Source organism: Schistocerca serialis, chromosome 7, assembly GCF_023864345.2.
Source record: "Schistocerca serialis cubense isolate TAMUIC-IGC-003099 chromosome 7, iqSchSeri2.2, whole genome shotgun sequence".
Lineage (NCBI taxonomy): Eukaryota > Metazoa > Arthropoda > Insecta > Orthoptera > Acrididae > Schistocerca > Schistocerca serialis.
Window position 1 is genome coordinate 197,511,174 of NC_064644.1, and position 19,107 is coordinate 197,530,280.

General features: G+C 42.5%; 1 protein-coding gene across 1 annotated transcript in view; it reads right to left on the minus strand.

The window, feature by feature from the left end:
* Positions 1-19,107, minus strand: part of LOC126412971 (venom carboxylesterase-6-like) — a 78,006-nt gene that overhangs the window by 53,451 nt on the left and 5,448 nt on the right. The window contains exon 3 of the mRNA XM_050082862.1: positions 6,598-6,874. Coding sequence (XP_049938819.1) covers positions 6,598-6,874 — 277 coding nt within the window. The remainder of the gene's footprint in view (positions 1-6,597; positions 6,875-19,107) is intronic.

Below are 19,107 nucleotides of genomic sequence, written 5' to 3' on the forward strand. Positions count from 1 at the left end.
AATATCGAGGAATGAGGTAAAATGATCTTAGAGACCAAGGTATAGACCCTGTTCGACGTTTCCGTCTTGGGACCTGTTACATAGTTGGATGTCGTCTTGTATCAGCAGCAAAAACCTTCCAAAATCTCCACTATTTTTCGGTACACAGGAGGAAAATAAACTTCAGACGGAAACTGTGTCTGAAACTGTCATTGACCAAGGCAACAGAGCGTCGCGTTCATGGGACGTAAGACATGTACACGCCACTGGCTATCATTGCCATCAGTCACTATCACAGAGTAAAAAAAACAAAACATTGCGAGACATTCTGTTTACGGACTGTCAGCGTACAAAGTAACGTTTGCTGCCAATGGGGCGGCCTAGTGGCAAGGGCCGGCGCCTATACGTAATTTCGACGCTCTGTAGCGTCGTTGGATGACGTTTTCGGACATGGATTCCTATTCTCGATTTATTCCTCAAGACACACTTTACAACTCCTCGAAATTTGTCGCAACATTTCTGGAACACCCCGTATAAGCAGCGACATACGGGCAAAGGAGGTGTGTGGCATTTGTATCTTTACTACGTGCGTATGGTAAATTCAGGAACGTGAACTGTGACGACTTTATTACCAAATGCGTCTAAACTGGACCAACGTGTAGTTGTTATTTTCTTGGTTGTTGAAGGACAAACTCCGGTGGCAGCATCCATCGGAGAATGAAGAGTGCGTATGGGGCAGCATGCCTGTCGAAAACCCCGTTGTTGAATAGTGAGACAAGAGGTGCTACTGTGTCGTGATAACACACGTCCCTATCTTGCAAATGTCGTAATGCTGAAGTTACGCCAACTCAAGTGGGAGTCACTCGAGTACAGCTCTTTCGTCCCTTAAAAAAAGGCCTCGGAGGGTCGAGGACTCCTATCGAACGAGGACGTGCAGCTGGCAGTTAAGAACAGCATGACACGGTGTTTTACAGATAGATATCTTGACCCTAACGCGTGGGTGGGATGATTGCGTCAATACTCTCATGTGATCGGCATACCGATTCTGAACTCTATGGCCTTCGGACGGAAGCTTTTTATAGTCCCTTGTATAATAACAAAAGTTTGATTACAATATTTATAGATAAATAAATTATAAATCTCCTATGGCTCACAGCTTGGTACAAATGCGAGGGTAATCCCAAAAGTAAGGTCTCCTGTTTTTTTATGAGTACATAGACCTGTTTATTTCTACAATGGTTTACATCAGTTTACAGCTTGAACATTTACCTATTTTTCGACATAATCACCATTTCTGTCGATGCATTTTTGTAGACTCTGTGGAAGTTTTTGTATGCCCATGTCATACGAGCTCGCCGCCATGCTGTTCAGAAAGTTATGAATCTCTTCTTTCACCTCGTCGTCGGAGCTGAATCGCTGGCACCACAATTAACGCTGACAGGTACTGTGAGACTGAAAAAACTCAAACGGGCATTCAGAACCGGAGAAGAGGAATGCTGAGCAAGGGCGTACACATTCTCCATGACAACGCTCGCCCACACATCGCTCAGCAAGCCGTTGCTCTCCTGCAACAGTTTCAGTGCAACATAATCACCCGCCCATCCTATAATCCTGACTTGGCGCCCAGTGACTATCACCTGTTCCCTAGGTTAAAAGAACATTTGGTCGGAAAGCGATTCAGCTCCGACGACGAGGTGAAAGGAGAGGTTCATAAATTTCTGAACAGCATGGCGGTGAGCTGATATGAAATGGGCATACAAAAACTGCCACAGCGTCTACAAAAATGCATCGACAGAAATGGTGATTATGTCGAAAAATAGCTAAATGTTCAAGCTGTAAACTGATGTAAACCATTGTAGAAATAAACAGGTCAATGTACTTATAAAAAAATAGGAGACCTTACTTTTGGGATTACCCTCGTATTTTCATTGGATGGCATTTCAGTGACAGATGTGTCAGTCCTGTTGCTGCCCCCGTAATCGAACCCAGATCCCCAGCGCGGAAAGCATGAACGCTACCATTCACAGCGATTACCGTATTTGTGAATGCTTATTAACCTGAGGACATTTCGACTAGTAAATTGTAACAGCTCTTCACAGCAAAATACCGGACGCCTCGCCAATGCTCAGTGATGAGGAATCAACCAATTAAATACAAAGAATCATGCACCCTAGGCAGCTATGCGATGCCTCCCTTCTCTCCTTCCCTACTACATACCCGATAATGGCATCCAAACAATGCAGTTAGCAACATTTGCTTTCTGAGCGTAGTGTTCAGTTGGTCTCCTATAGCACGAGTAATACTGAGCCATGCAAGTACACTGTGTTGTGTCCGCATGTCCAGCGCTTTAGTGAAGTTACTCTGTGATTTTACTGCCTTCATAACGAAGATCTAACTGACAAAAATACGTCTAGAAAAGGAACTATGTGGCACATGTTATCGAAAAAGAAAAGCGCATGGAAAGAAGGAAAATGAAAATTAAGCTAAGGCTGTGAAAGATGTTTTACTTCGCCTTCTACAAGCAGCGAAAAATCTTGTAAACAAGTTGTTTCCTCTAATAGAAATACTATGAGATTAAGTGCTGGACCCCCCTACAGCTACGAGACCTGAACCGTCGATGTATTATCTGCCGGCTTTCATCTCGGGATCTTCAGTCGACGTTTCTTTATTACTTTTCTCCTGTTTCGCGAAGACGAGTGGCTGGCGCTCTCCAACATCCTCCCTCTATTTCTGCCAGCGGACTGAAGTCAAGCGCGTGGCCGGAGGTAATAACGACCGCGAAATGGGGATGGTGTGGAAGTGGGAGGGGGGGGGGAGGGGGGTTGTTACCCTGGTCGTTATCGCTGTAGCTCCTTGGAAATGTCGTTCGTTGCAGCACGGGAATCAAGGATCCGTTTACCTTTAAGCTTTCGCCTTTCTCAGACAAACTAATCTCAAGCTTACGGGCGTGATATTTCTTCTCCACAGCACGAGGTGTGTATGTGTAGGGGAGGGGGGGGGAGGACTATAGGGAACGAGTGGGCAAATGATATGTCGCTCGTGTAACTAGAACAGGTTCTGGTGACACTCATTGAAACTCACAGTCGGTTGAGTGAAACGTTTGGTGGTGGTGAATGTGAAGAACGTGCATCCAAAGAAGGCCAAACGTCATGTGACAGCGAACCAAACAGTCTCGGCCTCGACACCGTAATTTTGGAGGATCCTTGGCATTTCAGTGGGTTAAGGGGGCCCAATTATGCATGATGACCTTACAATGCGGAAAGTGAAACTAGGTGTGTATCTCAAATACCGAAAGGCGATCGTAAGGCTCCGCGAGGGGCAATTTGTCACATGATGTTGACAAGTGATGGTGGGAGCTCAAATGGTTCAAATGGCTCTGAGCACTATGGGACTTAAACCTGAGGTCATCGGTCCCCTAGAACGTAGAACTACTTAAACCTAACTAACCTAAGTACATCACATTCATCCATGCCCGAGGCAGGATTCGAACCTGCGACCGTAGTGGTAACGCGGTTCCAGACTGAAGTGCCTTGAACCGCTCGGCCACACCAGCCGGCGATGGTGGCAGCAGGAAGCTTAATTTTTTCAACAATTGTGGCAATGGGTAGGGCATGGTTGCCATTTTTCAGTACTGAACTGAGGTGCCAGCAGCTCAGTGGACGCACACAGAGTTAGCACTAGAGAGGCAAAGGTAGCCATATGTAGGGTCAGCGAAAGCGTAATCCTTACCCACTGCGTCATATGGGTCTACAGCGATAGGTGCGAGCTGTATTTTAAAGAAAAAGCTCTAAATGAAAAAAGGGACGTAAAAGACCACACGTGTGCTCTTTCTTCAAGGCAATGCACTGGTGCACAGGGCGAATACAATGCAGGAGTGTCTTCGTTCAAATGGTTCAAATGGCTCTGAGCACTATGGGACTTAACATCTGTGGTCATCAGTCCCCTAGAACTTAGAACTACTTAAACCTAACTAACCTAAGGACATCACACACATCCATGCCCGAGGCAGGATTCGAACCTGCGACCGTAGCGGTCACGCTCATTCCAGACTGAAGCGCCTAGAACCGCACGGCCACACCGGCCGGCGAGTGTCTTCGTGAAATCAACTTTGACCTACCTCCTAACGGTTTCTATCTTTTTCCAACGATGAAAGACGCACTCCATGGTCAAAAATTTTCTAGTCGTCGGCTATTTCCAGTCGTCAAAACAGACTCCTAAAGGAGCGTTCACACCGGCGATATTGTGAACGATGTCTATGGCTGCAGAGGGAAAACTTTGAGACGATTCATATTTGTTATGAGATTATTTTGTAGAAACGAAAACCGGAGACCTTAGAGATTGAACGCACATCTCCCGCGTCCTGGGACAAACCCATATTGGGTCGGTATGGGTCGGATGGCGCAATCAGGACGTTGATGACAACGGGAGGTCGTTGTGCTGCTCTAATTAACCTTTATAACGGAGATGAGAGAGAGAAGAACCTCCTCGGTTGCGACTGGGAACAGGGCTTGTGTTTGGCAGAAATGCTCTGTCGAAGTAGCAAATTATTAGTCTTCTTTTAACAGCATTTATTCGATGTAAACACAGTTAAATGTGAGGTTGTAGGACCAGTTACACCTTGATAAATATGAAGCCCAGTAACTTCCTACAGATTCAGTCAGCAGCTCTCCTGAGGATACCCCTCTGAAAACACGCAGTCTATAACCTTTATCATAGACAGACACCTACGGTATAATTTGTCCTGCTAACTACTGAATCACTGGTCCCTTGGCCTAAATAATTTATCTCTGGCCCCTTGGCCTAATTATTTCATCACTGATCACTGGCCCCTTGGCCTATTTAACTAATACTCTACGGCCCCTTAGCCGAAATGAAAGGAGACAACCAGTGTCTTGTTCCTACTATTTACTGAAAAATACTAAACGCTCACTATTTGAGACAGAGACAGTGCTGTTCCAATGAAATCAATAGAGATAAGAGACTTTGACAATGGGCAGATTCCTATTACGCAAAGCCTGTGAACGAGTGTCTCGAAAGCGGCGAAGCTCGTCGAATGTTCACGCGCTACTGTCGTGATCACCCACAGAAAGATTTAAGAGGACGGTGAAACTACCACTAACCGTTAAATGGCTGGACGTCCACGACTCTTCACAGAAGGTGGGGTTCGGAGGCTTGTCTGCTCTGTAAAGTGGATAGATGGTTATCTGCCGAAAGAGCTCAATGCTGGGGCACGCAAAAGTGTTTCAGAGCACCTCGATCATCGTACATTGTTGAACGTGGAGCTCCGCAGCAAACCACCCTACGTGTTGACATGTTGACCCAACGACATTGTCAATTACGATTGCAATGGTCACTGGACCCCGGGATTCGACCGTCGATCAATGGAAACGTGTTGGCTCATCGGGTGAATCACATATTTGCTACACTAAGCCTATGATCGTCTCCACAAACGCCGTCATCGATCTGAACGGTCGCTCGAAACGTGCAGCACGGCACCGATTTTGGCTGCTGGGATCGGTATTATGCTATGGGAGACATTCCCCTGCTCTTTCATGGAATATGTGGCAATAATCGAAGACACGCTGACAGCTGCGAACCACCTGCATCCCTTCATATTTGATGTCTTCCCCGACGGCGACATCACCTTTCAGCAATATAATTGTTCGTGTCTATGAGCCAGAACCGTGCTACAGTGGTTTGAGGAGCGTTATAGTGAACTCACGTTGATGTCCTGACGACCAAATTTGTCTGGTGTAAATCCTACAGAACCCATCTGGGTCGCTATCGGCCGCACGGCGAATGCAAATCAGTGACACATTATTTACGCGAATTACATGATCTGTGCGCAGACATCTAGTGCCACATACCTCGACAAACCTGCCAACAAACTGTCGGATGCCTGATACACAGAATCAGTGACATATTTCGTTCCAAAGGCGGACAAAAAAACTATTAAGCAGATGGTCATAATGTTTTGTCTCTATGATTGAACTTTAATACTGCTCGTTGGCAGAGCGTCTGCATCTACATCTACATCATACTCCGCAAGCCACCTAATGGTTTGTGGCGGAGGGTACTTTCGATACCACTATTTGATCCCTCCAACCCTGTTCCTCTTGCGAATGGTGCGTGTGAAGAATGATTGTCAGTAGGCCTCTGCATTGCCTCTAATTTCCTGAATTGTCTCCTTCTGGTCAATACGCGAGATGTATGTGGGGAGAAGTAATATCTTGCTCGATTCCTCCTGAAAAGTGCTGTCTCGAAATTTCTATAGTAAATATCTTTGTGATGCACAACACCTCTCTCGTAACACCTGCCAGTGGAGTTTCTTTAGCATCTCCGTAGCGCTCTCTCGCCAGCTAAACGATCCCGCGACGAAACACGCCACTCTTCGCTGGATCTTCTCTATCTCCTCTATCAGTCCTGCCTGATAGGGATTCCAGATAGATGAACAATACTGAAGAATTGGGCGAACAAAAGCCTTATTAACAGCTTCTTTCGTGGATGAGTTACATTTCCTTATGATTCTTCGTGCTAATTTTGATTTGTCATTAGAATAATCTACGGTCACGACACCTCGTATGTATAGATCACAAGGAACATATCAAAACTACTTACCCATGGCACTGACTCGAGGCTGGACAGCGACTACAATGATGTCTAGTGACAGGAATATGTCTGGACCTGTGTCTGCCGCAGACCCACTTTTGAAGGCGCCTACAGGAAACCACGTGAGCACCGGGAAAGGGCCCGAAGCATTGAGAGGCACGTATATGTTGACGTATAGGCAGTCTTCATTGCCTTGAAACCCTCCAGACATCCCTACCTGTGGGCAGGGGTCAGGGTCCTCCAAGGCATCGCGGTCACCATCCCAGTTGGCCGGGGGTTGCGGTGCCTGCCAAGAGATTCATCAGGTCACTAGACAGGTACACACTAGAGTAAAGGCCAAATACAGAGCCCTACATGGATCCGATAACTGCCTGCTGTCAGGAACCTCTCGTCTGCTAAGGAGGATAGAGCGACTTCCTCTAGATATGTATGGACTGTAAAGGCATCTAAAAAGGTAATCAAGGCGACCACTGTCTACATCTGCATCTACATCTACATGGCTACTCTGCAAATCACACTTAAGTGCCTGGCAGAACGTGCATCGAACCACCTTCACGATAATTCTCTGTTATTCCACTCTCGAACAGCGCGCGGAAAAAACGAACACCTATATCTTTCCGTGCGAGCTCTGATTTCCCTTATTTTATGATATTGCTCGTTTCTCCCAATGTAGGTCGGTATCAGCAAAATATTTTTGCATTCGGAGGAGAAAGTTGGCGATTGAAACTTCGTGAGAAGAACCCGACGCAACGAGAAATGCTCTGGTTTTAGTGATGTCCACCCCAAATCCTGTACAATGTCTGTGACACTCTCTCCTCTATTACTCGATAAAACAAAACGTGTTGCCTTTCTTTGAACTTTGTCGATGTACTCTGTTAATCATATCTGGTAAGGATCCCACACCACACAGCAGTACTCCAAAAGAAGATGGACAAGCGTAGTGCAGGCAGACTCTTTAGTACATCTGTTGAATCTTCTAACTGTTCTACCAATAAACCGCAGGCTTTGATTCGCCTGCCCCAAGTTGTTCGTAATTGTAACTCTTAGGTAATTAGTTGAATTCACGGCCTTTAGAATTGATTTATTTGTCGTGTAACCGAAGTTTAACGTATTTCTTTCACCACTCATCTGGATGACCTCACTCTTTTCATTATGTAGCGTCAATCGTCAGTGTTCACACCATACAGACATCTTATCTAAATCGTTTCGCAATTTGTTTTGATCTTTTGATGACTTTACTAGGCGACAAATGACGGCATCATTTGCATATAACCTAAGACGGCCGCTCAGATTGTCTCGTAAATCGTTTATATGGAGAAGGAACAACAGAGGGCCTACAACACTACCTCCATGTTTGACGCCTGTTTAAGACAGTGTTATTACTCAGGGAACATACACGTTGAAAGCACCGATGATGGCTGTTAAATCAGTTGAAATCGATATGCAAAATTAAATAAAGAAAACATGATCTTGCGACTAATTGCTGCTTATTTGGTAATTTTACCTTGGGGAACGCTAAAAATCACTTCTGTTTTGCTCGATGACTTTTCGTCAGTTACTACGAACTTTGACATCTCTAACAGGAAATCACGAATCCAGATGCATAACTGAGACGATATTCCATAAGCAGGCAACTGATTACTAGCCGCTTGTGAGGTGCGGTGTCAAAAGCTTTCTGCAAATCTAGAAATATCGAATCAATTTGAAATTTTTTGTTGACAGGGCTCAAAACTTCGTCTGAGTAAAGAGCTAGTTTTGTGTCACAAGAACGATGTTTTCTAAATCTGCGTTGACTATGAGTCAACAGACCGTTCTCTCCGAGGCAATTCAAATTGTTCGATCGCAATATATGTTCCAAAATCCAGCTGCATATCAAGGTTAATGATATGGGCCTGTAATTCAGTGGATTACTTCTATTGCCTTTCTTGAATATTGATGTGACCTGTGCAACTTTCCAGTCTTTGGGTACGGATCTTCCAGCGAGTTAACGGTTGTATGTGGTTGTTAAGTGTGGAGCTATTGCATAGTATACGCTGAAAAGAACCTAATTGGTATAATGTCTGGATCGGAAGACTTGCTCTCATTAAGTAAGCTGCTTCACTAGGATATGTGCTATGACAGAGCAGACTCGTAGAGCATTTCAGTATCGTGCTCCAATTACCCACGTGTGTGTTGTAAAAAGCTTCTAACTGTAGGTAATATGAGTCAGAATTGGCGATGTAATAAGTGGCTTTGAAAAACATTCCTCAAATTTTTTCTGAATGCTGTTCACCAACAGAGGATTTTAAACGAAGGGATATTGCAGTTAATAAATCCCTGCAATACGTCGAGGAAAACCTTCCTTTATTGCTTATAGCAAGAGCGTAGTACTCAGGATCTCTTGAGAATGATAAATGAATTTGTACACTTATCAATCCAGAAATACCGTTGCACTTTCTAATCCAAATGCAGGCAGGCACACTGAGGCAATCCACTTAACCAAACCGAAATTAGGCAACCATTATGTGTTGGTGTATATAAGGACAGGGGAATCCCAGTTCTAAATCAGGGCATTATACTGTGCGGTTTGTAGCACTCCGCGGACACTTCTTGAGAAGCCTGGATAACAGTGCTATGTAACAATGAAACAACAATGTTTGGAAATCATAGAAAAACTGTTGTACCTCAACAGTCCACAGAGCTAGTACCTTGAACTGACTTCAGAGTTGGCAGTGTGTTTAATCTGTGCTTACGGAAACAATGTGTGAACTATTTCAACATAAATGACATAGTTAGTAGTAGGAATTGTCAAATGCGGACCTGCGTGACTTCCACTGTGACAGTTGGGATTAGTTATCAAGAAATAGCGTGAGAGCATATGAAGTAGCATAGTGAGCGATTACTTAACGTACCCAGGTAATTTCACTGACGTTAGCATAGGTCAGAAACAAATATGTTATTCTACAAGTAAAGCTAAAGAAAAAAGTTCATATATACATAGGTCCGCAAATGTTTAGTTACGGAGTTACGGCTAGTAAAAGATTTTACCTAAAATTTATCAACTTCGCTAATATGAAGCCATCGCAAAACTGTACGAGGTCAAAGTAAAGCATGGGGATGGACGAAAGATATGGTTATGAGGACAAGTCAGCACACGTGAGGCATTACTTGCTCGCATCGCGAATACAATAGGCGAAATTAAAAACCACCCTGTGAAACTGAAACAAGCAACAAAATCTGTTCATACACGTGCAGCTAAACGCATTCAACTCGGTCGAGACATTTTTGAACATTTGTTGTGAATGTATTGTGAAATTGTGTATACACTGTACAACTTTCTTAACACTGAGCCTTGTTTTTTCCGTTTTAACATGAATTCACATGTGCTATAAAAGCAGATTATCTGACACATTCATACAGTTTCAGTTAACGTTATTACCATCATTTTTCCAAAATTAAATTCTCTACAACTTCTGTTGAAAACTTTGTGCAATAGTCTGGAATTTAAGAAACAAATTGATCCAAATAATAAATAAATTAAAAATTTTACAAAATTACTTCTTTGCTTCTCTGAATGTTCTGGAAAACTACTGCAGATACACTTTTGGGACATGTTTTATTAGATTCACCAGACCAATAACAACAAACTAAATGAAAACCGTGCTTTACTTTAAACTCATACAGTTTTGTGATGGCTTCATATTAGCAAAGTTGCTAAATTTCAGGCAAAATCTTTTATCAGGAACTTTTTTCTTTAGTTTTCCTAGTAGAATAACGTATTAAAATATTTTCATATCTTCATGAATCACTCTGTGTATGTGCACTGTCCTGGTTGCGTATCGCACTCATGGGTCCTCTGAAAAAGGTAGAGTGGAATATGAGGTCATTATTCTGTGCCAGCAGGTTCATCCAGGCTAACACCACTTGATTTTTTTTTTCAAATTGGGCATAATTAAGGGTGATCTGTGAGACACCTGCAGAAAATGGAAGAGAAATCCATATACTACCTGCTGGCTGTTATATGTTTCATGTGATGATAATTGCTTGTTAACCGGCATTTAGTTTCTCTAATCTGAGCTCTCAGTATCGCACCTGAGGTGCCCACTGTTGCCAATGTTCCACAGCAACGTATCAGTTCTTGTGCATTATTTATGAACTCTGGCTTTTGCACCATTTCCTTGTCCTTTTCTCGTTTTTTTAATCAAGCTTTCCAAGCACTCAGCTTAACTGTTACATGCCGCGGGAAGCAAAAGCGGTTTCTTTCAGTTTTTGCAGCCGGCTCCCTGTTGTCCAGGCCTTAGCCGAAACGCTGCTGACAGCCATTGTGGCAACGCTGTAGCGCTGCTTGCCAAATAACAAGACGCTTCAAGGACACTATATTTTAAATGATGGGGGAAACTGATCTGTTTTATAAATTCATTAACTTAATTGGGTTTAGAAGGAAAATGACGCTATGTACTAAATTTTAGAGTTATAGTCATCTACGCTGCCACACTCCCCTTATTTCAGTTATAGAAAACCATTATTATTTCACAAAAGAAACGCAACATTTTCGCTTTCACCGATTCAGTTTAGGCTGCACTGCATATGCTGGTAACACTGCTGCTTTCCATGAACTGTAAATGATCATCTTCATCCCTGTTTATTTTGAATTTGGAGAAGTGTTTTGTTTACATCCTAGTGAAAGTTTGTTGCCTAAGTGCTACAGATTTTTGTGTAACCAATTTAGAAACAGACCAGTCCATACTACTGAGAGGAACTATTGTATCAGTTCTTTAAGGAAGAAACTCTCATAAGGCTAGTATCTCTGATGGCTGAAATTTTTATATTAATTGTAATGCTGTTTTTAGTCAACGCTAAACCCTTCCTAATATCTTTTTGTTTCTTCCAGAAAATCTATACAATCACATTGTCTACATTAAGCAGTTTCCATCATCAGAAAAGGAATTATATTAGAATACTCCCTCCCACAGTTTTTAAGCATAATAACGAATCAACAGTAGAATTCTATTGATTGTAGGCGATTATGTATTCATTCGTGTAAAATAGTAACATAATGGTACAAACAGGAATTTAATAGTTATTTCTGCTGAAATATTTGGAGATAAATATAATTAACGTATTTTCACCAAATCAGGAAAAAGTGCTTAAAGGGAGTCAAGAAGCTTGAAGACTCAGAAATGGAGGAGGATGAATATTACCCATCAGGAATGTTCTGAGACAGAATTTAATGTGCTCAAATCTTCATCCACAATTTCTCACAAGTATTGTTTTTCAGAATTTATGTACACATATCTTCGTAAGTTTATAAAGCAGTTCACTACTTTTTTTCTGTAAGCTACATTTTTCCCTACCATTCTAATGGACCTAAACTTTATTGCAGTGTCAACTAATTTATAGAGAAGTTGTTGTTGTTGTTGTGGTCATCAGTCCAGAGACTGGTTTGATGCAGCTCTCCAGGCTACTCTATCCTGTGCAAGCTTCTTCATCTCCCAGTAGCTACTGCAGCCTACATCCTTCTGAATCTGCTTAGTGTATTCATCTCTTGGTCTGCCCTCTTCGATTTTTACCCTCCACGCTGCCCTCCAATACTAAATCCCTCGATGTCTCAGAACATGTCCTACCAAACGATCCCTTCTTCTAGTCAAGTTGTGCCACAAGCTCCTCTTCTCAGCAATTCTATTCAATACCTCCTCATTAGTTATGTGATCTACCCATCTAATCTTCAGCATTCTTCTGTGGCACCACATTTCGAAAGCTTCTATTCTCTTCTTGTCTAAACTATTTATCGTCCACGTTTCACTTCCATGCATGGCTACACTTCATACATATACTTTCAGAAACGACTTCCTGACATTTAAATCTATACTCGATGTTAACAAATTTTCCTTCTTCAGAAACGCTTTCCTTGCCATTGCCAGTCTACATTTTATATCCTCTCTACTTCGACCATCATCAGTTATTTTGCTCTCCAAATAGCAAAACTCCTTTACTACTTTAAGTGTCTCATTTCCTAATCTAACTCCCTCAGCATCACTCGACTTAATTCGACTACATTCCATTATCCTCGTTTTGCTTTTGTTGATGTTCATCTTATACCATCCTTTCAAGACACTGTCCATTCCGTTCAACTGCTCTTCCAAGTCCTTTGCTGTCTCTGACAGAATTACAATGTCATCGGCGAACCTCAAATATGTTATTTCTTCTCCATGGATTTTAATACCTACTCCGAATATTTCTTTTGTTTCCTTTACTACTTGCTCAATATACAGATTGAATAATATCGGGGATAGGCTACAACCCTGTCTCACTCCCTTCCCAACCACTGCTTACCTTTCATACCCCTCGACTCTTATAACTGCCATCTGCTGTCTGTACAAATTGTAAATAGCCTTTCGCTCCCTGCATTTTACCCCTGCCACCTTCAGAATTTGAAAGAGAATATTCCAATCAACATTGTCAAAAGCTTTCTCTAAGTCTACAAACGCCAGGAACGTAGGTTTGCCTTTCCTCAGTCTTTCTTCTAAGATAAGTCGTAGGGTCAGTATTGCCTCACGTGTTCCAACATTTCTACGGAATCCAAACTGATCTTCCCCGAGGTCGGCTTCTATCAGTTTTTCCATTCGTCTGTTAGTATTTTGCAGCTGTGACTTATTAAACTGATAGTTCGGTAATTTTCACATCTGTCAACACCTGCTTTCTTTGGTATTGGAATTATTATATTTTTCTTCAAGTCTGAGAGTATTTCGCCTGTCTCATACATCTCGCTCACCAGACGGTAGAGTTTTGTCAGGGCTGGCTCTCCCAAGGCCATCAGTAGTTCTAATGGAATGTTGTCTACTCCGGGGGCCTTGTTTCGACTCAGGCCTTTCAGTGCTCTGTCAAACTGTTCACGCAGTATCATATCTCCCATTTCATCTGCATCATCTTCCATTTCCATAATATTGTCTTCAAGTACATCGCCCTTGTGTAGACCCTCAGTATACTCCCTCCACCTTTCTGCTTTCTCTTCTTTGCTTAGAACTGGGTTTCCATCAAAGCTCTTGATATTCATGCAAGTGGTTCTCCTTTCTCCAAAGGTCTAATTTTCCTGTAGGCAGTATCTATCTTACCCCTAGTGAGATAAGACTCTACCTCCTTACATTTGTCCTCTAGCCATGCTTGCTTAGCCATTTTGCACTTCCTGTCGATCTCATTTTTGAGACGTTTGTATTCCTTTTTGCCTGCTTCATTTACTGCATTTTTATATTTTCGCCTTTCATCAATTAAATTCAATATTTCTTCTGTTACCCAAGGGTTTCTACTAGGCATCGTCTTTTTACCCATTTGATCCTCTGCTGCTTTCACTATTTCATCCCTCAAAGCTACCCATTCTTCTTCTACTGTATTTCTTTCCATCATTTCTGTCAATTGTTCCCTTATGCTCTCCCTGAAAACCTGCACAACCTCTGGTTCTTTCAGTTTATCCAGGTCCCATCTCCTTAAATTCCCACCTTTTTGCAGTTTCTTCAGTTTTAATCTACAGTTCATAACCAATAGATTGTGGTCAGAGTCCACATCTGCCCCTGGAAATGTCTTACAATTTAAAACGTGATTCCTAAATCTCTGTCTTACCATTATATAATCTATCTGAAACCCTCTAGTATCTCCAGGGTTATTGCATGTATACAACCTTCTTTCATGATTCTTGAACCAAGTGTTACCTATGATAAGTTATGCTCTGCACAAAATTCTACCAGGCGGCTTCCTCATTCATTTCGTAGCCCCAATCCATATTCACCTACTACGTTTCCTTCTCTCCCTTTTCCTACTCTCGAATTCCAGTCACCCATGACTATTAAATTTTCGTCTCCCTTCAGTACCTGAATAATTTCTTTTATATGATCATATATTTCATCAATTCCTTCGTCATCTGCGGAGCTAGTTGGCATATAAACTTGTACTACTGTGGTAGGCATAGGCTTTGTGTCTATCTTGGCCACAATAATGCGTTCACTATGCTGTCTGTAGTAGCTAACCCGCACTCCAATTTTTTTATTCATTATTAGACCTACTCGTGCATTACCCCTGTTTGATTTTGTATTTATAACCCTGTATTCACCTGACCAATAGTCTTGTTCCTCCTGCCACCGAACTTCACTAATTCCCACTATATCTAACTTTAACCTATCCATTTCCCTTTTTAAATTTTCTAACCTACCTGCCGATTAAGGGATCCGTCATTCCACGCTCCGATCCGTAGAACTCCAGATTTCTTTCTCCTGATAACGACGTCCTCTTGAGTGGTCCCTGCCCGGAGATCCGAATGGGGGACTATTTTACCTCCGGAATATTTTATCCAAGAGGACACCATCATCATTTAATCATACAGTAAAGCTGCATGCCCTCGGGAAAAATTACGGCTGTAGTTTCCCCTTGCTTTTAGCCTTTCGCAGTACCAGAAAAGCAAGGTCATTTTGGTTAGTGTTACAAGGCCAGATCAGTAAATCATCCAGACTGGTGCCCCTGCAACTACTGAAAAGGCTGTTGCCCCTCTTCAGGAACCACACGTTTGTCTGGCCTCTCAATAGATACCCCTACGTTGTGGTTGCACCTACGGTACGGCTATTTGTATCGTTGAGGCACGCAAGCCTCCCCACCAACGGTCCATGGTTCATGAGGGGAGGTTATAAACATCAACAGTCCTAAATTCATGAAAGTAATTTAAAATTGTTTAGAAATTATTTTACATTATCTGTCATACACTACAAAACTGTAAAACATATACAAGAGGAACAGGTGCTGATTTTCTCTTCAGTTAGAGATGAAAAAGCACCAAGCCTCGTTAATCAGAGTATAACGTCGCTTAGATGGATGGGGTGGAGCCCGCTGTGCTCTCACGCCTGTACTGAAATTAAGGTTTGCAATTTTACACAGCTATTCTTAATGTATGTACAATCTCCTACTACCTTCTAGTGCCTATTGATAGTTGTGGCATACAACTGAGGTGTTGTCGGACTGAGGATTATTATATTATTGTAGCCTTTTTTGACTCGGGGCAATTCGTCATTAAGAGAGAAAGTATTCATTGCACAAAAGTGTGTAACCAGATTAATAGCTGGAGCCTACCCAAGATCATCTTGCGGACAAAAAATGGGGTTCAAATGGCTCTGAGCACTATGGGACTCAACTGCTGAGGTCATTAGTCCCCTAGAACTTAGAACTAGTTAAACCTAACCAACCTAAGGACATCACAAACATCCATGCCCGAGGCAGGATTCGAACCTGCAACCGTAGCGGTCTTGCGGTTCCAGACTGCAGCGCCTTTAACCGCACGGCCACTGCGACCGGCATCTTGCAGACATTTATTTATGCAACTCGAGATATTCACAGTACCTTCGTAATAAATAGACATTCATTTGTCATTAACAACCCATCCCAATTAAAAAATAACAGCGAAGTGCATAGCTATAACACTAGAAGAAAGGATGATCTTCACTATTCTGGATTAAATCTCGCTTTGGCACAGAAAGGGGTGAATTATGCTGTCACAAAGATCTTTGGTCGTTTGCCAAATAAAATTAAAAGTTTGACAGATAGCCAACTAACATTTAAAAGCAAATTAAAAGAATTTCTGAATGACAACTCCTTCTACTCAATAGATGAATTCTTAACTGAAATATTAACTGTAAAAAAATAATTATTTTGTGTAAAGAAAACTTATGTTAAAGTGACACGTTCCGCATCATTACGTAATGTCGTGTTCATGATCTATGGAACAAGGACCAATGTATGTATGTATATAACGATTCACTAAACATGGACCTTGCTGAAGCGATGAAAAATGACTTGTAATTATGACACAGACGGCAAATGACTTGGAAGATTAGTTGAGTGTAATTGATAGTGGCTTGAAGAGAGGGTACAAGATGAACACAGTGGCAGATACCTTTGGCCCTTGAGGGCCACCCGCATTGCCACCCGCGCCGCCCCCGCCAGTCAGCCCGCAGCTATTCGTTGGTTTCCTTCGTCAGTCCACTCGGCTGAATCGAATTATCGAGTAGTTATACTTTCCTATGTAGCACGCGCGTCCGCGTCATCGCATTTTATACGTTTCTGTCTGCCACATTATTACGGTAAAAGTAAAGGTAGCTCCAGATATTTTTAACGCCCCCTCCTTGAGGTTTTTCTGTATCGGCCACTGGATGAACATCAACAAAACTAAAACGAAGGTGATGAAGAATAGTAGACTTAAATCAGGTGACGTTGAGGTAATTAGCAAATGACACTGAAGTTAGTAAAGGAATCTTGCGATTGGGTAGTAAAATAACCATGGAAATATAATACGTAGAGGTGTCGCTACAGATTTACCCTGTACATTGCTGTGAAGCCACCGCCATCATGTTAGATACCCCAAAACATTAGCAGACTACTTTTTACGATTGCATCTTGGTCTTAATTTCCATCTTTACGTAACAGTTGTTTTAAATAGAAAGTGTTACTGTGATTTCATGGATAAAAGAGTGCCTGGAAGCAATTTTCAGAATTTTTTCCGATCTCAAATTTGTATCTGATAAAGTAATACGAAGCATTTTGCCTAATTAATGTGACTTTGTTTTTGGCTGTTTTTGTAATCTTCTCAAAATTCGGACTGGCGAAACTGATGTTCGGTCTACGATCTCTTCCCAAAAATGCACGCGCTACGGTCGCAGGTTCGAATCCTGCCTCGGGCATGGATGTGTGTGATGTCCTTAGGTTAGTTGGGTTTAATTAGTTCTAAGTTCTAGGCGACTTATGACCTCAGCAGTTGAGTCGCATAGTGCTCAGAGCCATTTGAACCATTTTGAAAAATGCACGGAACATATGTTTGGTTGTTTTCCAATCTTTCCTTCTCATAGCGTTCTCCCAGAAAGCTTTTCCGACTTGGATAGATAGGAAATCTAAAGTAAAATGTTAGAAATAAAGGCACTATTAGAAAAGTAAACACAGCAAACAGACTTCGTGTAGATAAAAGACAACATCATGTGGTCGAGTCCACTTCCGAATTAAATGTGATTCCTTTAGACTTTAGACTATAATGAAGATGTCTAGTACATCAGAAAATGATGTAGGCTTGCATGTTTTATCAAAACGCTTCCATCAGAAGCTAATGTTTGTGTCAGCTGACATGGCGAACGTCTGATTCAAATTTGTGACACCATAAGAATAACCCTTATTATACCTCAATGAAAGTAGTTGACGGTTAAAGAAGCAAAGAGGATATACAGGTTATTCTTAAGCACCGGATAGTTTTAATTATAGCTACTGGCAGAGGTCCAGTGTGGGCTGTAGTTATGGTACGGGTTGGGTTGTTTGGAGGAGGAGGCCAAACAGCGAGGCCATCGGTCTCATCAGATTGGGGAAGGAAGTCGGCAGTGCCCTTTCAAAGGAACCACCCCGGCATTTGCCTGGAGCGATTTAGGGAAATCACGGAAAACCTAAATCAGGATGGCCGGGCGCGGGATTGAACCGTCGTCCTCCCGAATGCGAGTCCAGTGTGCTAACCACTGCGCCACCTCGCTCGATTATGGTACGGCAGCGAATCTTAGTATATATGCTAATGAGTTAATGTAGAATCAGTTTAAGCTGGAAAAGAATTAGTTCAAATTTGGCCGCAAGGTGCAAATCTGGCCTGTTAATGCACGAAATGTTTCCGTGTACATAGTGAAAAGTATTTAAACCGACAAACTCTTGGAGGTTGTAGGGGATATCAAAACAAATATTTTTCCTATGAGGATTATTTGAACCGGTGGAGGCCGTATTACGCTCTTCAGTTGTTAGAGGCCGTATTACGATCTTCAGTTGTTAGAGGGCGTATTACGCTCTTCAGTTGCAGGCAACTGCTGTCCCCCAGTGCTTTGTCTCTGTTTATTAATGGAACGATGCACCTGGAGTGAGTACACTGATATGGTTAGTGCGTACTACGTAGCGCACCACAACGGACGAGCTGCACAGCGGGTTTATCAACAATATCCTAATCGTCGTATCACGTATCATACGACCTTTGCTGCTGTGTGCCAACGTCTGCGTGAGACCGGGTCGTTTAGCAGATTACCTGAACACGGACGCCGTCGCACGGTAAGAACGCTGCGATTTGAGGAAGCTGTTTTGTAGCATGTGGAGCGGGATCCTTCAATCAGCACTTGTGCAATTGCACGTAACATGTGGACGAATCAGACGAGTGTAAGAACAGTCCTTCGAGTGCAATTGCTACATCCATTTCACTTACAGCGTGTCCACAACTTGGAACTAGTTGATTATCCACCCAGAGCACAGTTTCCGCAGTGGTACCTGGAACAGTGTGAAATGCATCCTACATTTCCATCCTCTGTGTTGTTTACTGATGAAGCGAAGTTCGGGCGTGATGGAGTCTTCAGCACGCACAATTCGCATGTCTGGAGTGAGGATAACCCACATGTCACTCATAAAGTGCGGTTCTTCGTTAATTTCTGGGTCGGTGTTGTTGGGGACTGTTTAATTGTGCCGTATCTGCTACCTAGGCCATTAAATGGCAGGCACTAT